We start from the raw sequence: 23,122 nt of genomic DNA, 5'->3' as shown, positions 1-23,122 counted from the left end.
GAGGGGGCATTCTGGAAGGAGGGAGTGTGACGTACGAGGGGTGGATCGGTGCTGCAAAATCACGGCGTGTGCAACCCTTGTTTCGGGCAAAATCCCCAAATTTACGATAGTCAATAGTATTGCCATAAATCTGGATTAACATTTGAACTGTAATTCCTGTGCTTTATTTCGAATTCCCTTTTGGAATAAGGCGCATGCTCAGTCGTTTCCGTGGCTTATTAATTTTTAATGGTAATGGCTGCGTTTCTTATCTAAACTCGAGCCGCAGAGGAAGACCTATAATAACGACTTCCCGTGGCTTCGGTTGATGTAAACTGTCGTTTGGTGAAGCTTTTTAAATCGATCGCTCGTAATCCACTACGAAAATGGACCGACTCTTGATTTGAATGATGGAAGATCTGTCATTTTTGTGTTTAACCCTTTGCATTCCATGATCTGCAAACAATCGAGGTACAGTAATCGCTTGTTTTTTCATGTAGCACGTTAAATTACCCGATATGTCTGTCAGTGACACTAAAATAGGAAATAAGGTAATATACCATCATAAGCTTTCCCTGTGTTGTTGGCGAAGTAGAAGATGTGAAAACCGAGTCGGCGTTGTCGTTAATGTGAATCATCTTATTCTCTCAGGACATGATTCATGATGTTCTGACGAGGGTAGCAGCTAATACGGGCAAACCTAAGAAAGCTAATTGTTTGGCACGTTTACTTATTTGTCAATGAAGCAACCCCCCAAGCTAGTTTCGGCAAACGCATTAACAGTATGCTACCTTCACGAGCCAGACAAAGGCTTCCCGTTACTGACAAAAGTTTGATGTCCCCTTTGTTTAGGGTTGATCTCTGGCTCTTGCCAATACTTCCCAACATTTTAATGCATTTCTCAAGTGTTGTTAATTGGCAAGTAACGTGTTCTCATACCAAAAACTATCAAGTTTAACCCTTTCTTTTCCACAGAAGAAAATGATGAGCCAGGTAGCCAACAATGGGAGTGATTACTGCATGAGTGGCAGGTCATCTTGCCTGGCAGAGGATGGACACCACCCTTCCACCCACTTCGACCTCTGCTCCGCCCAGTCCAACAAGTTCTACCCTCCACCCCCGCATCCGCCCTCACTGCAGATGACCCTAGCTCCCATGCCCTTACCCCCCCAGAACCACCCCCACACCAAGTCCCTGCCCCCTCCAAATCACCCCCACACCAAGCCCATGCCCTGCCAGAGGCAGACGGGCGGGGGCGAACCGTGTCAGACGTCCGCTGGCATCAAAAACGACAAAACCCACGACGCCAAGAAGAAGAAGGTGCCCGGACGTTCCGGAAGGAGGGGTAGGCCATCCGGGACGACCAAGTCTGCGGGCTACAGAACCAGCACCGGTCGGCCTCTCGGTACCACCAAGGCTGCCGGGTTCAAGACCAGCCCGGGGAGACCGCTGGGGACAACTAAGGCGGCGGGCTACAAGGTCAGTCCAGGCCGCCCCCCGGGTAGCATAAAGACCCTCTCTCGGCTCACCAAACTGGGCTACGGCCCCTGTAGCAGCACTGCGGCGTTTCCGTACGCTGTGCCACACAAGGGCATCTGCACGCCCTCCTGCAAGGAGAAGGAGGCCAACGAGTAGAGCTCTCGCTTGTCTCCGTGCTTCTCTGGAGGAGGGATGGTGTGTGCCGTATTACGTCCTGTCCAACTGGGGGGGGGGGGGGGGGGGGGGATTTGAGGGGAAAACTCCTGGGATTGGTCCTTCAGCTTGACATCTTAGGCCTGTAAGACACTGCGGAACATCTTTGGCCTATGGAATTCCTTTGTTCTGTTGTTGCATTCTCTCGTTGAACCAATAGTAGCTTCTTCTATTGGGCTGGCTATTCGATGCGGGTCGTGGTCAAGCCTACACCGCTCCAGATGAGAAGATGCAGATGCAAAGACTCGTTTTTAATAACATCGGTGTCACCTTACCCTGCCTGCTTACAGCCCTACATACAAGCAGGTTTGCGGTGGTTCCCATATCATATTGTATCCCATAAGGCTCATACGAGAGTGTACAAAAGACAATTGTGAATCGGGATGTTATTTTGCACTGATTGATGTCACGCTATACAGGACTCAAAGACCTAATTATCTGTTTTATTTCAGAATGCCCTTTGTTATTCTGGTATGAATGGTTTGTTGTGTTTTTGGTCATCTCACTAAACTACATAATCAATACTAGCATGCAGAAATTTCACAGACAACCAGAAAATGGAGTGATGATTTAACGACGACTTGCTTACATTGGACCATCACCCATAACTTTGGCATCATGTTTGCCTTTGGGATGTAATGAATCAAATCTTTTTAGGATTTCAGGATACTGTGCAATTCTTTTAATTGTTTTGTTTTTTCATTTCTTTTTTTTTTATGTGAGAATGCTTCAAGTTGACAGGGTTTCCTCAGTCAGACTGGGAGAAACCGGAAGGAAACACAATGGTGTTTCGGGTGAACATGCTCGTTGTTTATTTAGTCACTACATTGTTGTCGTAGCTCTGATACAGAGCATGTCAGTGTTATTCCTCACAGGATGATGATGCTCCGAGTCACAGTGGCCGTCCCCTTTGTACAAAACCAAAAGCCAACTGTTGTTTACATTTACATTTAGTCATTTAGCAGACGCTCTTATCCAGAGCGACTTACAGTAAGTACAGGGACATTCCCCCCGAGGCAAGTAGGGTAAAGTGCCTTGCCCAGAACACAACATCATGTGGCGCGGCGGGGAATCGATCCGGCAACCTTCTGATTACTAGTCCAACCCCCTCACCGCTCAGCCATCTGACTCCCTTGTTGTGTTTCATTTAAGAAATAAGACAATCAGATCAGCAAGTTAAACTGTTTCTCCAGTTGCTGTTTGTTTACATGTGACTTTACATACTTTGTCTCCTAGCATCATGTCAAATATATGGCTATCATTTGTCAACTATGAACAGGATAGATTTACTCTGAGTATATGGAAGTGATTAAAAAGACTGCCCTGTTTTTTATTGTTTTCCTTGCAATAGCCTGTAATTATTATACCATCTATCATCTTTGATATTTTATGTTTTAATGTCATTGTGTTTTTATTATCGGGATTTTTGTGGTCACCTTGATGGTCACTTCTATTTTAGTTCAAAAGGAGTGTAGTACTAAAGCCTATCATCATTAACGGGGGACAACATGACTTTGTTCATGTGTCAATAGAGATTATTCCTACACTCCTATGTTTTTCTGTCACTTTCATCACCCCTTACCAAAGACTATAATGGTTCATCCCATAATACTATGGATTCAGTGCATGCTAGCATTATTCCTAAATCAGATTATGAGAATGACTGTCAAAATGTATCTTTGGATATGAAAGTCTTTGTAACTTCTTGGAAAAGCACTTATTTACCTCTTCTAACCGGCTTTACTAATGTACATATATAAAACAGTTCCCTCACTTTATATACTCACACATACCCAGTGCTTATATACACAGATGGTGTATATAACTAATGTATTTTAAGCTCCAGTATCCTTCTATAAATGAGACCCTGTACATGCTTACAGGGTGTGAAATCCTAATTGAAACTTCTTGAAAAAATGAGCAGAACTGTAAATCTATTAAACATGCGTAGAAACGTTATCTTCATATTTTACACTGCAGTGCATTGTGCCTTGAATGTGGTGCCTATGTAGCAATGTTTCACTTTTCACACAATGACCCTTGTCTTATAAAAGATTCCCTACAAGTAAAACGTGTAACCCTTCCCTATTCTCTTATGGCTGAGTTTGTTAGCTCAATATACTGTATATGAAACATATGTTAAGACATAACGTACATTTTGTTGTTGAATTGTGGCGGGGTTATGTATGATTCTAAAATCCTTTGGTTAGTGTTTTATTGTTGTTTTTTGCACATACGTGTGAGTTAACATTTTCCCCACAGAACACAAAACAGATGTGTTTTCCGTTTTGAATCACTCTTTCCCAGTAATGCTACATGAACACATTTGATCCCGTTAAGGATAGAAGTAATGACAGTTAACTGTTATCCAGTTTGTAACACAAGAAGTATAGGAAAATCTGCACATAAATCGTATCAGGGTGACGACTTCATAATGATGTGATAAGGGGTTTGTTTATCTACTCGTTTGTACTTTTATTCCCACAATATATAGTTGTTAATTGTCTCATATATTTGCGCAAGGTGCTATATTCAGCTTGTTTGTTATTCCCACCAGCCATCCTCATACCCAACCACAAACACGTTGTTTGTTTTCTATATATAATATTTCTTTTTATGCAAAGGGAAACCACCGTAGGACTTGTATTTGGTAGACTAATGAGATGAATTTGTATTATTGTTTTATTATCCTTGCATGATTGTCGGGTGTTGAAGAGATAACTATGAATAAACTTGAATTGATAATCTTGACTGATTTGTTATATTGTTGAAACGTAATGATATCATGGTACATAATATAGTTGATTACAACGCAATAGTCTCCAAACAAACAGTAAATACATTTGAAAACGAGCAAGGATACACACAAGAGCTACTTTGTGAATTGAATGTTAAAACTACGTTCATAAATTTGACGAACCCCAAAGGGCGGTCCTCTGAAGAGCTTTACCCGGAAGTCGATTTAAAGTGTTGGTACGTACGTATAAGCTTTCCTCTGGTAGATAGACACATGAAATTGGTTCCTATGAGTTTGTCAAAATGGGGTCCTGATACCTACTAAAAAACATCTACATCATTTTTACATTCAACGTTACTATGGCGTGGTTATCAAGTACTGTATTTGTATTTGCTGTGTTACTAGCGTTTTATTTGACGTCCTCGTCAGCTCAAGGTAGGTGACTGGAGACAGTAGCTAAGGCTTTTTTGTTACTGTACTGTAACTGTCGTTCACTAGCTAGCTAGCACAGACATGTACTAGAGCTAAGTAGTTATTAAATAAAACTGTCTTGAGTAAAAGACAAGTTCTTTATTGTTTTCATGAGAACAATATTTCCAGACTCCAACAATTTTTTACCATACACGCTTGTTTATCATTGTTTATATTGGTTATTACAGTATTACAATATGTATTATAGCAGTTTTCTCGATCATGTAAACAGTACGTAGGTTGTTAGCTCTATATATCGAAGTGAAGTCATAACATCTACAAAGTAAAAAATATGAATATCAGTTTGATTTGCTTACAAAAGTCAAAGTTCAGTGTCGAAGTTTCAATTGTGTATACAGAAGATGTAATTGAACCCTCGTGTTTTTTATAAGTCTGTATCATCCTTATTTTCATATTCTGTACAAATAATATTACAGAGTTAAATCATTCTGCTTCACTGCTATTACAGCTGATTTCATGTTGCTGTTTTATATCTAAAATATTTTGATGTTCCGGGTTCTTTTGTGTCAAAAGAAAATGACGAGCTGCCAGAGTTTGATTTTTCGGAGGATCTTGGTTCTGACCCGGAGAATCGACCCGAGTTTGTGAGGATGGATAAACTGGAGTCTCAGCCGAAGAGGCAGTACAAAACGGCCGAGATTGCGGACGCTTTGATGGGCACCGAACTCCCTGCAGACCCGTCGGGCTTGGAGTCACTGATCCCCAAGAACGTGAAAGACTTCCAGATGGGGTTCTCCCCTCCGTGTGATGACGACGCTCAGTGCGGTATTCCGCAGACCCCCGGGGAACCTGCCGACGGGAACGTCATGGAACCCTCTCAGCAGGTTACGCTGGGAATGGTCCACGTGGATGGCATGGCAACGGAGGACCAAAATGCCACTGCCAAGACGTACAAAGTGAACTGTGAGAGGAGGAACATCACAGGCATCGAGAACTTCACTGTGCAGGTCCTCAACGCCTCACAGGTACTGTCATTTCTCCAGTCCAGACATCTAGATCAGGGGATGGGGTGTAGAGGGGTCCCTTAAAAATGTGCCACCTTAAAAGGGGTCCCTGGTTCAAGGAAGATTTGAGAAAAGCTGTCCTAAACTCACTCAGACACTTAACTTCCTGTGGTGTTACGAAACACAGGTTTTTGTGAAGTTGAGGCATTCTCTGTGTCCCCTGTGTCCTCACAGGATCTAATGGAGTTTTTAAACGCCAACAACACTGAGTGTTCCCTCGTGCTGTTCTTCACCACCTGGTGCCAGTTCTCCGCCAGCCTGGCGCCCCACTTCAACGCTCTGCCGCGCATCTTTCCCAGCATGCACTTCCTCGCCCTGGATGCCTCGCAGCACAGCAGGTAACCTAGTCTGGTCGTCACGTGACTTCCGGTCCTCCATTCTTCAGCAGCAGCGGACAGAGACAAGTAGCTGTTTGCCGTGTGAAATGGTGCTATGAATTAACATGCCACCCTGTGTTTGTGTTCCCAGTCTGTCCACCAGGTTTGGAACAGTGGCCGTGCCCAACATTCTGTTGTTTCAGGGTGTCAAGCCTATGGCCAGGTTCAACCATACCGACAGAACCCTGGACACGTTGGCGTCCTTCATAGCCAACCAAACAGGTCGGTACACAACAGGAAGTGTTTACCTGGCGTCCATCTTTCATCTATTCATCTAGCCTTCATCCCTCAAGCTGTCCCGATTTGCCTCTTCCGTCCCTGTGTCATGTTCCCTGTGTCCTGTTCCCTGTGTCCTGTTCCCTATGTCCTGTTCCCTGTGTCGTGTTTCCTGTGTCGTGTTCCCTGTGTCCTGTTCCCTGTGTCCTGTTCCTTGTGTCGTGCTTTCTGTGTCCTGTGCCCTGTGTCCTGTGTTCCCTGTGTCCTGTTCCCTGTGTCCTGTTCTTCTGTGTTGTGTTCCCTGTGTTGAGTTCCCTTTGTCCTGTTCCCTGTGTCCTGTTCTTCTGTGTTGTGTTCCCTGTGTCCTGTTCCCTGTGTCCTGTTCTTCTGTGTTGTGTTCCCTGTGTTGAGTCCCCTGTGTCATGTCCCTCTGTCTAATCCCGTTCCGCCCGTGGCTCCAGGTTTCGAGGCAGGCGTAGACCGTAACGTCACCGATGCCGACCGCTCCGGGCCCCTCCCCAGCGTGTCCATGAAGAGCATCGATTGGCTGTTGGTCTTCTCCATACTATTCATCTCCAGCTTCACAATCTACGCCATCTTGAGGACGGACAGCATCCGCTGGCTCATACCCGGCCAGGAGCACGAACACCAGGAATAAAACAAATGCACCCTTCGTCTGGGTTTACCCTTGTTCCTACAATCTTTCCCCCCTCTCCACCTTTAAATTGCGTGACCTCTAAATTGTTTCGAAGGGGCATTGTGCTGAACCACAGACTTTTGATAAGACTGTAACACGGAAGTCATGCTGAAAACACACTGCGTCTGGATTTCAGTTGTTGTCCATTGGGGATTTTTTTTTAGGTGAGAGTAGGATTAATCTAATTTAGGACCCAAACGCAAGGAGTATGTAAAGATCTTGGAGACACAATATGAATCTTTACAAACTCCTTGCCCAGACTAAGGAAGGACATGACACTATCTGCTCTGTTAGGATGGTGGTATTGCCTTTTGAAAAATGTGATTTGAGATGTACATAATTATTTGCCGAATGACTGATAATTTATGGAAATGTTTTTTCTGCGGTTTTTGTGCTGTGATTTAATAAAACTGGAGGTTTGAGTGTGTAAAGATTGTTGAGTGTTGTGTACAGTCAAATAAAACTACAGTTAAGTTAGAATCTGAACCAACAATATATACTAATGTAACATGAATCAATACAAAGAAATAGATAAGGCCTACAATAATATTCATCAGGCATTTCCTGGACAGCTATGAGGCTTGTACACATGCAAAGAAGTGAGCAAGTTCAGTTGACCAAGTTATGCTAGGTTTAATGATTGCCCACGGGGCTAGCGCTGTACGATTTGGCCATTTCTGTAGGCTAAGCAACAAACTGCTGACTAGATATTCATCTAAAATGGTAAGTGCACAGTCACCGTTTATGACAAGCGACTGTGATTATCGTTATCATTGCTTAGGACGTGAGCAATTCTGTACCGGTGATTGATAACTGTAACGTATAGCTTTAATTAAGGCAGCATGTATTAAACACAAAGCCCGTTCTGTCGCTATCACGTTGGCAGTTTACATTGTTCACATCGTGTCCACACAATCATTGTGTAACGCATAATAACGCAAAGCTATCAGCTGTAGCGGTACACTTTCTAGCAATGTACGTTGCAGGAAAACCTAAAGGTTATTAAAAGGTAAATTTGATTTAGGCTACTACCGAGTGCAGTTCCTGGGTGGGATTTTCATCTCAGTGGCGGTGAAGAATTTTTCTCCAGCAGATGGAGTAGGGACATTGCAGAATTAAAAGACAACACAGTGTTGGACCTGTATCGTAACCATCTGTGATTTCAAACACATGTAATTACACAAAATGAGAAGTACAGTTGGCTTCTGTGCAGGGCTATGTAAACTCATATCTGCCCCTCGAAAGTCGTTTTAATCTCATGCGGCTGTGATAGTGGAGTTTAGATACTGTGTTTGGGTTGCCACAAGATGGTGACAGAGGTGGTTCGAGTGCTGATGTTGTTTCCCCAGACGGCAGAGTCCCACTGGCTGTCACCTGCAGACAGAGATCACTCCACCATGGAGCTGAAGGCCACTGGCTGGGTGGAGGTTGACGATAGGGACGCCATCTACAAAGAACTTCACTTCAAGACCTTCAACCAGGTGTGTGTGTGAGGTTGAGGCGCTCGCTTTCTTTTGGACGGCGAACCTCGTCATACCCCAACATGACAGATTAGTGAGCCGTTTGTCACACGTGTGAATCCGCATTTTTTCCCCAATGAAGAAAGATTTGTTTAAAAGATCAGTGCTTCAGAAATGAAAAAAAAAAAAACAATGAAAAAAAAAAAACGAGCAACTGTTTTGCTAATGGCTGTGATGTGACAAGGCTGTGTGACTGTTTTAGTAAGTCGCATCCAGGCCTGTTGGCATGCAGGCCCCGCCCCCTGTTCTATCCTCCTCCAGTACAACTCGCCCCCCGTTCTATCGTCCCCCCCGTCTAACAATTCAGTCTCGCAGGCCTCTCTTCTTACCCTCTCCCGTCACCATCCATTACTCTGAGACAGGCCAGAGCGTCGCTTGGCAGTAGTTGGGTTTCGATCAGTGTGATTCCTTTCACAAACAATCAAATTGGTTAAAATGTTTCATCTGCTTGGAGAAACCACTAACTGTCCAGTAGTTCCTGTTATTGGACGGTTGTTTTATTTATTTTTGACATTTCTTGTTCTCTCTCTCTCTCTCTCTCTCTCTCTCTCTCTCTCTCTCTCTCTCTCTCTCTCTCTCTCTCTCTCTCTCTGTCTCTGTCTCTCTCTCTCTCCCTTTCTCTCCCCCCTATCTTTGCTTGTGTTTTCTGTTTCCTTTCAGTAATGGAGAAGAGATCACCTTGTTCCAATTTGATGTCTCTGCCATTTTCTTGTCCTTCCTTCCTTCCCCCTCTCCCTCCCTCTCTCTCTCCCTCATCCTGCATTTTTTGCTTTCTGTGTAGCTCGTTTTACATAGCTGTTCATAAAGTTACTTGTACCAGAGGGGAATTGCGATGAAGAGTGACACACTGGCTGATTTCCATTTACCACTTATCTCCAAGTGATAGGCTTGGAGAAACAAGATCTCCATGACTTTATAATGACAAGTCACAAATCCCCCCCTTTGGAAAAAGAAGCATTCCCTCCTCAAACCCCTAGGGGGAGGTAGAGCTGTATGGTGGGACCAGGCAGCTGACGGTTCGGTGGAAAAAAGCAATGCCAGGCGGACTTACTATTGTGTTTATTTTTCTGATTGAAGTGGAAATGTTTTTAGGATGCTATGACCAAGCCAGTAGTAATTTATCTGTGTGGCTATACATTATTTAGAATTGGTTTCAGAAAAAAATGTGGTTTTCCTCGTCAAGATCGAAAGAAACACAAATCAGATTTGAACGTTTAAATACATTTTCTGGACTTTTTCTTCTTTGTTTTTGTGTTGCATCCAAACAGTCTCCGACAGGAAATGTCTGTGTTTCTTTAGCAAGTAATCTTGTCGTTTGTGGATGTTTTTTGTGTGGATAGTTCAAAAGTGTAGGCTCCATGACTTGATGGTTTAAAGTGATTTGAAAACAAACGTTGTGAAGATCTGTCTGTTATGTATTTTCAGTGGGTAAGACCGATTCGATGTCTGACACTTCTATATTGGCAACATTTAAGAGGCCGGATCTGGTAGCTTTTGTATTCTGTTATCTGAGGATAGAATCTTTTGTTCTCTTAAAGCTACAAAATGTAAATTTCCCATCCAATTTCAAGCTAATTTTGTAGCTTCATGGAAACTACACCATACACTGCGTGATTTCAATCAAGTAGATTATTATTTTAGCCAGTATTAAATGGCGGACGGATTATATTTCCCTTTTGTCTGTGGCCTATGTCACTAAACATGGCTCAGGCGAAGCCGTCACTACGCTTGACGAAGGAGAAATCGTTTTTGTTTACTTTCAGGTATGTATAAGTATTCAAAGTTCACAAGGCTTTGCTGTTATGTCGTCAATAAAGAAAGGTTATTGGATCTGTGTTGAAGTGGGGTCAATCCCTGGCCGTCTTGTCATCTGTCCCATTGAAATAACTGCATTGTAATCACAGAGACGAACAAGCGCGTTCGAGCGTCTGCACGCTATGAGACAGCCAGCGAGGCCTACTAAACCCTTGGCTTAAGCTTGAGGAGATAACGCGGTCCTCAGGTCACGGGACAGTGGCCGGCAGCCATTTCCATCTCCCGTTTCCCAGGGGCCCTCACTCGACGGACGATCCTTTTTATATTCCTGGAGAGCCTCCCCTCCCTCGCTCGCTCCCCCAAACCTCTCCCCAGCCCCCCTCCCCAGTCTCCTCCCCAGCCTCCCCCCTCACGTCGCAGGCCTCTCTCGGATTGTGTTAAATAAGTTGTCGAACAACCACGCCTGAGCCACCTGGAGAAACCAGACTCCCCCAGTCTAGTAGTCCGACTGAAGGCTGGTAATCCGCTCAGCGGTGTAGGTTACCCCCACCACCCGCCCTCAGCCTCCCCCCCTGCCTGCCTGCCTGCCTCCCTCCCCCACCCGCTCTCCAGCCCACCCATCCAACCCCAACCCACCTTTGCTCCTCCGCCATCACCTGAAAAAAGCACTTTCCCTGGGAACTTCAGGCACCCCCCCCCCCCCTCCTCTCAAACCCTGGCGTTGTGAAGTGTCCGGAGGGGATGTGTCCGAGACGTGGCGCCGGGCGGAGGTGGTTAGGTAACCAGGGCTATCAGTGTTGGGTAAACCAAGAGGGGCTGTGACGTGCTGCGTCTATTGAGGACCCTGAGGCCTTGTTGTTAAAGACCTGTCTCCGGAAACTCTGTCAGTAAAGGGCGAGTGATGGGAATGGGATGGGGGGCAATGACAAGTGACAAAAAAAAAAAAAGACATGACCCACTTACTTTTATTAAGAGTGTGGGGCGGCGGGTCTGTGGGCTTGGAGTAGAGAGGGTGGTTACATAAGAGCCCCATAACGCTGCAACAGCAAAAAAATGACACGATACTCAAGTAAAAAAATAAATAATATAACTCAAAAAGTTGAGAGTTGAAGTCTGCAAACACGTGTTGGCCGTGCTACCACCGTGTTGTTCCTCACAGGGTCTTGTGTTTCCGCCGCGGGAGATGTCTCCAGAGTTGCAAACGTCAAACCCCGAGGATTAATACGAGCCGTGTGACGCAGACTGTGAATGTCTTTACCACCAGGAGGAATGCTGGTGGGCTACGGCCCACACCACAACATTATCTGGTCGTTTGGCTGAAGTTACATGAACATCAGAGGCCTTTCAGACGCCAATTGGAGGCTTCTGAGAGAAGTGAAATGTAAGAGGTGCGGTCGTTGTCATCATCACCATCATCATCAGCGCCGCTCCCTCGCTCCCTCCATCCCCCCCTCGCTCCCTCCATCCCCCCCTCGCTCCCTCCATCCCCCCCTCGCTCCCTCCATCCCCCCCTCGCTCCCTTCATCCCTCTCTCCCTCGTGAAGGTATGAGTTTTGACAGCGTTGGGTCTTGGAGAAGAGTCATCAGGCGATGGTGGAGTGGTGTGGAGAGAGAGAGAGGGATGGGAGGGAGAGGGAGAAAGGGCGGGAGTAGGGATGTAAAGCGAAGGAGAAAGGGACAAAAGAGGATGGAGGGAGGGGTATGAAATACGAGGTGGGGGGGGGTGAACGGAGGAGGGGGGGGGGGCAGGCAGAGGTGAAGAAAAAGAGAGGGATGAGGAGATGGAGTAAGAGAGTGGAGGATGAGAGACAGGGAGGGGGGGGAGGGTAGAGACTGAGTGGGCCGGTCTGCATGCAGTTACAGCTGGCGAGGGGAGCAGGCGTCTCTAAGCCCCTGGACTGCTGGGTTGGGGGAAAATCAATCTGTAAATAACTGACACATGTGTTGGAACCCCGGGCTGCGTTTCAGGTCCCGCCGCAGTCTGGAGAAAACGCTCGTCTCCGACGTCAAAACGCTCTCATCTCAGTGAGAGTTTTTCAGGACAATCACTGCGTTAATAGCACTAAACTGCCCATTCGAAGCAGAGCGTTCATTGGAGGGATCCGGGGTGGTTGTGCGGGGGGGGGGGACTGGGGAGAATGGGGGAGGGGGGCTGGGGTGGTGGGGCAGCTGGGTATGTTGGCCAGTGTCAGGTGTTTCTGATTATTCGAGGTGGGGGTCTGTGAAATGTCACGTCAAATTAGTGCAGTCTGACAGCTCTGGTTTGTGGGCCAGGGCTGCCAGCCTGCTGGCAGAGGGCTGCAGGAAGGGGCGAGAGAGAGGGAGAGAGGGAGAGGGAGAGAGGGAGAGGGAGAGCAGCCCCCAGACACAAACTGGGTCAAAAGGAGGGCCGCAGAGTAAAAGTCCTTGACCTGTGTTGTCGTTTAGTCTCAGCGAGAGGTCAAGGGTCGGTTTTGCTTTCCCCCGGCCGAAGTGGAGCGTGTTAAAATGACCCCCGAGTGACAGTGGTCAAAGCACTCGTCTGTCTGTCTATCTACCATCTGGCTGTCTGTCTGTCTGTCTGTCTGTCTGTCTTTTTATCCATTTATCAGTCCATCCAACCATCTATCCATCCATCCGTTCTCCAATTCAGCCAACCATCCAGTCATTCTTCCATTCAGCCATTCCATGTATCCATCCATCCATCTATTCATCCTTATCTTGGTGACTGCCTTAAGTCACTTCTAAACTTCAAACTAGTAGTATAGAACATGCAGTCTTACCTGGCAGTCTAAACTTGATGAAGGTACTCTGTGGTGGAACTCTACTATCGTGGTCAAGTCGAGATTGTGCCGTTGATTGTTTGGAGAAAATACATTTAATGAGAGAAAAAGTTAGTCGTTCACCCACATTCTAGCAGTCATTTTTGCAAATACACATTCAGATTAAGAGAGAGAGAACCGAGAGATGTTTGGGCAACACCTGACATGGTTAGCCATTTAGCAATCTCCATTATAGCCAATGAAAGTTGAGGAAAAGCAGATGCACAAACTCTTCAATTGGTGCCAGTGAGGTCAAGTTGCAGGAATATGCCAATTACTTAAATTGATCTGTAGATGGTCCCTCTGATAGCCAATCAGATCGCGCCGCCGATCGTGTTACATCATGTCGAGAGCGTGGAGGGGAGCTCTCCAAATTGGTTACGACGCACTAGAAGCTAAACACAATTTCCTCTCCGGCAGTAATTCTGTTTGGTCATGTCACAGACAGAATGGGACACCACACTCGGCTGCAGCGGAGGCTTATAAACAACAGAGTTTCAGTTGATTTAATTAGGCATGGGGAAGTATTTAGAGGCTTAATTGAGATTGCAGTGGGAAATTGCTCTGAAATAGCCCTACCTGGGTTTTTTCTCTCTCACTCTCTCTCTCTCCCCCCCTCTCTGACCGACTCCATCCCAACAAGATTGCTATTTCTACTCCCCTGCCACCAACCATCCCCTCGTTCCATCTCTCTCTCTCTCTCTCTGTCCCCCTCTCTCCCTCTCTCTCTCTCTCTCTCTCTCTCTCTCTCTCTCTCTCTCTCTCTCTCCCCCTCTCTCTCCCCCCTTCTCTCTCTCTCTCTCTCTCTCTCACTGTGAGCCCGGTGAGCGAAGACTTACCGAAGGCTCTCCCCTTTGTAGATAATTAGTAGAGCTTTAATCACTCCCTGGCTGCTTTCCAATTGGAAAACGCACGTGCAAACAGGAGTGTGTGTGAACGATTGTGTGTGTATTATTGCGTGCGCATGAATGTGTGTGTGTGTGTGTGTCACAGGTGGCAATAAGGCTCCTTTGAACAAAAGTGAAAGGCCACCACCGAATTTGAACTAAACACACGCCTGCCGCCTCGCTTCAGTTTTGTGAGGGGCTCCACAGCCTTGATTAGCAGTTAGCAGAGCTCTCATCGTACATAGCCAGTTGCTTGTCATCATCTCCGTTCACATTCCAGACATTGTTGTGAGTTTTCCTCCACGTCTCCCTTCTCCCAGGCCTTTGGCTTCATGACCAGAGTGGCTTTACAAGCAGAGAAGATGAACCATCACCCAGAATGGTTCAACGTCTACAACAAGGTCGGTAACTGTAGAGATAACATTCTGTATGAATCGAACAAAACAAATATCACTCTGGTCATGGTAACAACCATCTATATATATATATATATATATATATAGATGGCAATAAATGATACATAAATTGATCACAATGTTTTTTTTAACTATTTGTAAAATCTTAATATAAAATGTTGTGGCCTCGTTAAGTAAGTCTGGCTTGCGATGAGCTTGCCTCCTTTAAACACAACAAGTTCAACAGGCTTTCAATACATTCAGGATCCTTCTTCTAACTCAGGATCCTTCTTGTAACGTCTCAACCAGAGCATCCTTTATTTTCCAGCCATTGCTTTGCAGTCAAAGTGATGAGTGAGGCAAAAAACGAATAATAAAACGCTGTCACTTTCAAGTTTCAACTCTAATCCTCCCATTTTCTCGTGACAAGCTTCGCACATAACTCATAGATTCACCCTCCCTCCACCCAATCCCACTCTTAGAAATGAGTAACAGTTGATATTACGAACAGAGGCCCTGAAAATCTGTGTGCTTTAAGCTGAAGCCACTGGTTAGCTGTGTGGCGGACCTACTGGGCTGAGAGGAATCTTGTCCTAATCCTCTCTTTATTAAAGCGGTAGCAGGATGGAGCAGGGAAGCTGGGAAGCTGGGCCTCAGTGTCACTGTTTTACACAGCTCTGTCTGACTGAGAAACACTTAAGTCTCTTTTATAAGGCTTGTGATGTGGACGATCTTGGGGCCTCTAGATGTGTTGTGGCTTTTATTTATGTGTGGCTTTTTTTGTTTGTTGTTGCTACATTAGCAATTTTGTATTCATTTTTCTGTTACTTGTTAAAAACAAAAATCAGATGTAATTGGTTTGGCGATTTAGAGGTTTTTTAGAATGGCATGACCTCCTCGCCAGGCGTGTACTACTAGGCCCACTGTGATCTGTCCGCATTCAGAAGAAATCGTTGTTGACTGGTATTTGACTTCCTCCTTCTCAGGTCCAGATCACATTAACGACCCATGACTGTGGAGGACTGTCTAAGAGGGACATCAAGCTCGCCAAGTTTATTGATAAAGTTGCACTCACTATGTAGATTCATGTCCTGTTATTTATGTGTTCTGTATTACACCTTTATACGTAAAAATAAAACGATAGAAATATGTTATTTGTCTTATTTAATTTGAAAAACCATCAACATTTCGGATAAAACGTTACATGTGCGTATACTTTTGTTAAAATAAAAGTAAGTTATATGTAATTAATCCAGGGCTGGAATGCTGTAGGTATACTATGCAACATATTGAATTTATTAATAGGCTATTTTTATGTAGAAAAATGTACAAATCTACAAAATGTATCGAAAGTTTTTTTATTTTCTGCCGTGTGCTTTACTCAGTTTAGTAAAATAAAAAGGAGCAAATCACACAGCACCTTTTTAAAGTAGAAAACATTACATTCGAGATTCTATACAACGTTCGTTTTTATCTGTTGTCAGGATCGTTGTCATAATAGTAAATTGTTGACGAGCTGATTTCATTTGAATGTGAAGTCAGTCAGCGATGTAGATTAAACTGAATCACTTTGGCTTCTTTTATTCTCCGGATTCAGAGGGAAGGCCATATATACCTCAAAGAGTTTTGCATGGAAAATGGAACAAAATGAGATTAAGAAGAGTGGAAGCGGATATATAAGATACATCCTTGAGCAAGGGTCCAGTCAGATTGCGCTCGGGCAATTTTCTGATTGGGACACAGTAGGAAGAAAAAAAGAGACTACTGAGAACAAGTAGGCCTAAGATTATTATTTTTAACGTTTCAATTGCGATCTGTCATATATCTCTTACACATCTCACAAGCCTTTCTAAATGTCAACAGAATTGCATTATCGCTCCCAGGCCTATATAGTCTACTGTATTTGTCTTTATACACAATGTGATATATTTGCTCTATCTTCAGGAGATGTGATTTCGGATTTTACACGTATGTTGCCAGCCTTACCGAGAACCCCCTGTTTGACAACTTTATCATGCTTACTATCATCATCAATGCTCTGTTCATGGCTTTGGAGACGGACTATCATTTGAACTTTAAGCTATACGGATTCTTCGAGGTCTGTATTTCTGATGGATGCTGAAATATAATTTAACGTAGGCCTACACTATCCAATAAATGCAAGCCAACACCCGACGCTGTGGGTGTAGGCTACTGTATGACTATGAATTGACTAATAGTTACTGTTTTATTTCGTTAAACAGCTTTCAGACAACTTTTTCATGGCAGTTTACACCATGGAGTTTCTAATGAAGGTGTACGTTGAACCGAAACAGTTCTGGACCAACGGTTACAACGTCTTTGACGTGATCATCCTCGTTGTCTCTCTGGTTCCAACGTTCGTGGGCGATAACCTTGCCGATTCCCTCACCTCTCTGCGCATCGTTCGGGCGTGCCGCTCGTTGAGGGTGCTGAAAACGGTGTCTTTCATACGCGGCCTGCAGGTGAATGGCACAAGATATTTTGGTGTCGGTTATTACCTTGGGTTTTTCATGATATAGGGTTTATACAAATACTTATGAGAGTTCGTTTATTTTCATACGATCAATATTTGTGTTCCTGACAGGCCTTAATTTCAGCTCTTTTCAAGACTATGAAGAGCGTCTTCTTAGTACTCGGCCTGATGTTTCTACTCATGTACATATTCGCCCTCATTGGATTTTACAACTACGGTGACCCTGACACCGGAGATCCCGAGAACTGGGGGAATTTGGGCAGTGCCTTCTTCACGTTGTTCAGTTTAGTGACGGTGAGAACACACACTTGCCCCCTCCTCTTAAATTGGAAAAATTAATAATACTCATAGGAGTCTATAGGCTTTTTAATGTTCCATTACTAGCCAGGAAGTCAAACCAAACGGCACCAGATAAACGAGGCGTGTGCCTTTTCTGTATTTATTACATTTACATTTAGTCATTTAGCAGAAGCTCTTATCCAGAGCGACTTACAGTAAGTACAGGGACATTCCCCGCCCCGAGGCAAGTAGGGTGAAGTGCCTTGCCCAAGGACCACGACCTCATTTGTCACGGCCGGGAATCAAACCGGCAACCTTCTTATTAATAGCGGATTCCCTAACCGCTCAGCCATCTGACTCCCTTTGTTATGGTGTGACTTGATGGATTTACTGTGTGCCTTAGGTGGACGGCTGGACCGACCTGCAGCAGAACCTGGACGACCTTGGCATGGCTTCCAGCCGTATCTTCACCACCGTCTTCATCCTGATGGGTTATTTCATTTTCTTCAACATGTTCATCGGCGTGGTCATCATGGAGATCCAGGTGTGTGTCACCTCTTAGAACTATAGAAACTTGTCGCTGGTTGATGCTTGTTTTTCTTTTTCTTTTATTTACGTTGTAGGTCTGTCATGATACTGTTAGGTGATTGCTACTTTATTCGATAAGATATGACAGTAGCTATCAAGTTGAGCCAGGCTAGGATATAGGCGGGGGCTGGACAGAAGAAATTATGAGAAAGAGTTGAGAGAGGAGGTAGGGGAGAAAGGAGAGATGGATACTGGTTGAGCAGAGTGGCAAAGAGTTTACACAGCGAGAGAGGAGATAGGGATAGGCTGGGAAGCGAGGGGAGGGGAGCCGGAGAGGGAGGTAACATTGTTCACCTCTGCTTCACTACCCCGGGATGGAAAAATAATAATTCTCTCCAACCTAAATGTCCAACACTCAGTCCAGTCGGTCATGAGAGGGATGGGGGGGGGGGGGGGTGTTGGCGAGAGAGGAAGAGAGAGATGGAAAAAGGTGTTTGGAGAGAGATGAGAGAGATAGAAAGCGAGAGAAAAAGAGAAGAGGTTGTTGGAGAGAGGGAGAGGGAGAAGGAGGGAGTGATGGGATCAGAGAGAGAGAGAGAGACAGAAACTTCTATGTTCCCTCTGAGGTAGCTGCAAGTCAACGGACATATGTCTTAGCTGCAGTGCGTGGGGGTTGGGTGGGGGGGGGGAGAGAGAAACCGACTATGGGAGAACAAAGATAACCATGTCACATAAAGTCAGCTTTGACTTTAACCTTCTTACCAAACATTTAACAACTGGTTTCTGCACGCCTGATGTTGCAGAGGGGGAGAGCTCACTTGTTAGAACATTTGAGTGTAGATCAAGAAGTTGAGGGTTCAAATGAATAATAAAGTCATTTCACTGTTACCTGTGTGGGTTTTCTCTCCTATTATTACAGGCAAGATTTCAATGCTGGGCATTCCGTTTTTTCCTCTTATGACTAAAGCAAACAACAATGGATTTTAGACTGTGTCGTATTAAAACAAGATAATATCTAGCATTCATGATTCTCATGAATCCTATGGATGTTGTATGTTGAGGTCACAAGGCAAGATTTGAAGTTTGTGGAAAGTGTGATTTCCCCTTGTCACAGTTTGGTTACATTTTTTCTTGTGATTGTTTGCAATTAGACGTGACCAAAGTTGATCTTTCTCAGCATTCAACACAGAGCTTTGAGGCTCAGGTACAGAGCGAGCGGGAGACTTATCTGAATCAGAAGAAATACGCCATGATCAAGCGCCAGAAAATGGAGATTAGAGAACTCATGATGAGCCAGGTGAGAACCGGGTTCTTCCAAGGGTTCCTCGGTGTTCCCTGTGTCCTTGGCTGTGTCTGTCTGTCTGTGTGTGACTGTGTGTGTCTGGCTGTGTGTGACTGTGTGTGTCTGGCTGTGTGTGACTGTGTGTGTCTGGCTGTGTGTGACTGTGTGTGTCTGGCTGTGTGTGACTGTGTGTGTCTGGCTGTGTGTGACTGTGTGTGTCTGGCTGTGTGTGACTGTGTGTGTCTGGCTGTGTGTGACTGTGTGTGTCTGTCTGTGTGTGACTGTGTGTGTCTGGCTGTGTGTGACTGTGTGTGTCTGTCTGTGTGTGACTGTGTGTGTCTGTCTGTGTGTGACTGTGTCTGTCTGTCTGTGTGTGACTGTGTGTGTCTGTCTGTGTGTGACTGTGTCTGTCTGTCTGTGTGTGACTGTGTCTGTCTGTCTGTGTGTGACTGTGTGTGACTGTGTGTGTCTGTCTGTGTGTGACTGTGTGTGTCTGTCTGTGTGTGACTGTGTCTGTCTGTCTGTGTGTGACTGTGTCTGTCTGTCTGTGTCTGTCTGTGTGTGACTGTGTGTGTCTGGCTGTGTGTGACTGTGTGTGTCTGGCTGTGTGTGACTGTGTGTGTCTGTCTGTGTGTGACTGTGTGTGTCTGTCTGTGTGTGACTGTGTGTGTGTACATGTGCATGTGACTGTGTGTGTACAGTATGCAGGTCAATATCATGTTGATAAGTTGATTGAGTTGATAACGTGTTAAACTGACATCACGTCATGGTATTATGACATCACATGGTATTATGAAATTGCTGAAAGTTCTACCTTTCTGATCACTAATCTTATCTTTCCCATCCCCCACTCCCCCTCCACCCACCCACCCACCATCAATACTGCGAAGACCAGCAATGAGCGGAACTATAAGCGGGTGGTAGAGATGTTTAAGAAGTCTCTTCGTCACTCGGACTGCATCGTGACGGAGGACCTGTGCTCCAGCTTGTCCTTCATAGACATCTACCTCGGCACCCTGGACCGCAACGACGCGACGGCGGAGAGGTAGTCCAAGCCCTTTCAGGCTTTAGCTTAGCGGGTTACCACATGTTTGTGCTGCGGCAGAGCTTGTTGGTGCAAATGGAATGAGACTTTAGTCCCTGTGTCAAATGCTGGCAGGAAGAAATGTACAAAACTATACAATTTGCTTGAATTGCATTGATTTATGCGTGATTCTAAAATTGGGTTTTCTGTGAGTTTTAATAATGATAAGTATTGTAGATGAGATAAATAAAAGGCATAATGTAATATCAAAAATACCTATTATTATAGTAATAAGGCTCTTTGCACTAAACACTAACCAGAGAAGCAACCAGTAGTAAAGATGGCCGCCATAATCCTAAAATGACACGTCAGGTTTGTCTTAGTGATCCTTCTGCAGAGATGATGTTTATGGGTAATTACATCATATTCTCAGGACAGGTCTGGTTTGTGATTGTAGTCTTGTTGCAGACTCGGCCCGTTTCAGGGGCCTGTTCCAACGCGTTCCTCAAAGTGTTATTATGAGCCTTCTGCACAGGGAGCCTGCCTTTCCTTCGGTTCCCTGACTGGACTTGGTTCTTTTTTGACATGCTTTATGTCAAAGGAGTTTTTATGTCTTTATTGGCAACACACTCCATTTCTAAGGGGTTTACTTATAGGAAGTGGTTAGAAAGAAGAACGCAGTATCTAATTCACTATCAAAACATTTGTATTGTGAGAGAGGGATGAGCTGCTATAAAAACTGATCATTACAGTCGTTGTGTGGTAGGAAAGATCAAGGAACGTGTGTGTGTGCGTCTGCATGTGTGTGTACGTGTGTGTGTCTGTGTGTGTCTGTGTGCGTGTGTGAGAGTGTGTGTGTATGCGTGTGTGTGTGTGTGTGTGCAGGCTGCAGCACTTGTACTCCGAGGTGGTGCAGGTGCTGTGTGGGCTGCTGGAGGAGGACCTGCAGGACGCAGAGCAGCAGAAGAAGAAACACAGGAAGACCAAGACGGCCCGGCACGACCTTTAGCTCAGCTGGCTTCATCGATCACACGCCCTCTCCGAACCAGCTCTATTTACATACGGTAATTAAAGAATGGGACTGTGCCGCCATGTGTTGCTGGACTGATGGTGTGAGTTGCCTAGTGTCATCAAAACGCGTATTTGTCATTGCAGACGCCCACGTCATCCAAAGCCTTTCTCAAACTGTAAGGCTGGGTTCAAGAAATAAGTTGAGTTCATGTACTAATGCTTTTACAGGGGCGGCATTTGAACGTAACTCTCTAAATGTTAACAAATTAAACCTAAATGAACAGAGCAAAATGCTTTATGATCATATAGCTGATTGTTCTTACCATGGTAATATGGTCTATAGCAACAGTGTTGCTTTGCAGTGGTCAGTTTTACATCACAAAGTTCACTCCACATAACTCTCACATGTTCTTATTGTTGGATCTATATGTTATTTGTGTAATACGGAAACTGTATTTGCATTGTTCATATATTATATAATCCCAGAGAGATTGATAGACCGACAGTTTACTATCTATTTTTAATCTATGACCCAACAATACCCTCTACTGGTTCAAAGACCACAAGGCAGTGTTAACCTATGTATATAGGATACCTTGTTTGCATGTTTTCCATTTATTTGTTACTCTTTTTTAGGATTGCTATGCTGCGGTTTGTGTGGTTTTTGCTGCGATGGTTTTCTACGTAGCTGCCCGGTGCTGAGAGGGCAGTAGTGTGTTCTTCTGAGTTTTATAGGCTGGTGGAATCCCCTTTGAGCAGTGGAACTTTAGAAGGAAGTCCACCACAAGCAATGACTTCCCTTTGTGCAAAGTAAAGACCGTTCAAATATTTACAAGCTATAAAGTGACATTTTGAACTTTACCCTCAAAGTGATAATGCTGACATACCTTTGGAGATTGACTTACAACGTCAGTGGAGGCAATTGTGGAAAGTTTGTGAGTGCGTTTATGACAATCAAGACAATTGTTTTTGTTGTGGAGTCATGAGATTTGTTGTTAGTTTTGTAGTACATTTACTACTGTGTTTAAGTACACAAGAGTTTATTGTCTGAATTATGAACAAATGCACCTGTCCGAATTTGTCCAGAAATACATGTCACATGAGAAAATAAGACTAAACTAATATGATAACCTAATAAAATAGGCTACTTGATTGATATTTATGGAAAATAAAGGGGTTCTGGTTAAAAGAAAATAAAAAACATTTTGCATGTTACGAAATAATAATCATAATTCTCATAATAATTTCATTATGTGTAATATTCATGTTAAAGCGTGGTTCTTAATTTGAAGCAAACAGATTGAATTGTGTGTCATTACTGTCATGGCTTCATTGACATAGGCAGTATTTACTGCATTACTAATGATTACAAACACAGATATGAGGCCCCAGGTGTCGACTGTGAGATATGCTATTGATTTTTAAATCACTGGTTAAATATACTTATAATCTCGTACAGTGGTGTGTCAATGTGGGGAAAGCACGCATGCTCTTCACAATCTCATCAAGTTAAATGCGATTGCATTCAGTTGCTTGCAATTGGTCGATTACAAAATTGGTCACAGTTTTCACCCTTTTGCATTTGTTTTTTGAATATTCATATAGCCATTGAGCAAGGCCAGCTTCTTGACTTGTTTTATTTTGCCTAGTCCTGTGATTTAGACTACGTGTGGATTTGTGCCTAAGATATTTAAATTTTAAGACTGTAGAAATAGGCTACTAAAATATAAGTGATCGCGGACCTAACCGTGTGAGAACTGATGATTCCAGGCCGGTTCCCCGGTAGCCAACTCTTCAGCGCTTCATCTGGGCCGAGTATGATTACGGAAATAAGCAGGCTAAATGTCTCGAGAGCCTGCTTCTACTCTGCGGTTCAGTCGACATCAAACCGCACGGCTTCGTCAACAGCGAGAGTCCTGTGATGTAAAACGGCCAGAGAAATCCTTGGAATA

General features: G+C 44.5%; 4 protein-coding genes across 4 annotated transcripts; all 4 read left to right on the top strand.

Moving 5' to 3' along the window:
• Positions 1 to 27: 27 nt before the first annotated feature.
• Positions 28 to 1,693, top strand: cunh5orf24 (chromosome unknown C5orf24 homolog). The gene is made up of 2 exons (XM_047014447.1): positions 28 to 450; positions 955 to 1,693. Exon 2 carries the CDS (start codon positions 961 to 963, stop codon positions 1,612 to 1,614), a length of 654 nt encoding a protein of 217 aa, XP_046870403.1. The 5' UTR covers positions 28 to 450; positions 955 to 960; the 3' UTR covers positions 1,615 to 1,693.
• Positions 1,694 to 4,672: 2,979 nt separating this feature from the next.
• On the top strand, positions 4,673 to 7,621 carry txndc15 (thioredoxin domain containing 15). The gene is made up of 5 exons (XM_047014448.1): positions 4,673 to 4,843; positions 5,414 to 5,865; positions 6,079 to 6,242; positions 6,373 to 6,503; positions 6,959 to 7,621. Exons 1-5 carry the CDS (start codon positions 4,768 to 4,770, stop codon positions 7,153 to 7,155), a joined length of 1,020 nt encoding a protein of 339 aa, XP_046870404.1. The 5' UTR covers positions 4,673 to 4,767; the 3' UTR covers positions 7,156 to 7,621.
• Positions 7,622 to 7,785: 164 nt separating this feature from the next.
• On the top strand, positions 7,786 to 15,697 carry LOC124462791 (pterin-4-alpha-carbinolamine dehydratase 2-like). The gene is made up of 4 exons (XM_047014446.1): positions 7,786 to 7,917; positions 8,544 to 8,675; positions 14,478 to 14,558; positions 15,539 to 15,697. The coding sequence occupies exons 1-4, from the start codon at positions 7,819 to 7,821 to the stop codon at positions 15,632 to 15,634; spliced, it is 408 nt and encodes a 135-aa protein (XP_046870402.1). The 5' UTR covers positions 7,786 to 7,818; the 3' UTR covers positions 15,635 to 15,697.
• A 126-nt stretch (positions 15,698 to 15,823) lies between these two features.
• Positions 15,824 to 22,136, top strand: LOC124462789 (cation channel sperm-associated protein 3-like). Its single transcript, XM_047014438.1, has 8 exons — positions 15,824 to 16,326; positions 16,497 to 16,650; positions 16,796 to 17,035; positions 17,158 to 17,340; positions 17,729 to 17,869; positions 19,031 to 19,150; positions 20,026 to 20,180; positions 21,045 to 22,136. The coding sequence occupies exons 1-8, from the start codon at positions 16,190 to 16,192 to the stop codon at positions 21,166 to 21,168; spliced, it is 1,254 nt and encodes a 417-aa protein (XP_046870394.1). The 5' UTR covers positions 15,824 to 16,189; the 3' UTR covers positions 21,169 to 22,136.
• The last annotated feature ends 986 nt before the right edge of the window (positions 22,137 to 23,122 follow it).

Source organism: Hypomesus transpacificus, unplaced genomic scaffold (genome assembly GCF_021917145.1).
Source record: "Hypomesus transpacificus isolate Combined female unplaced genomic scaffold, fHypTra1 scaffold_250, whole genome shotgun sequence".
Taxonomy (NCBI): domain Eukaryota; kingdom Metazoa; phylum Chordata; class Actinopteri; order Osmeriformes; family Osmeridae; genus Hypomesus; species Hypomesus transpacificus.
This window is presented reverse-complemented; position numbering and strand designations above follow the sequence as displayed.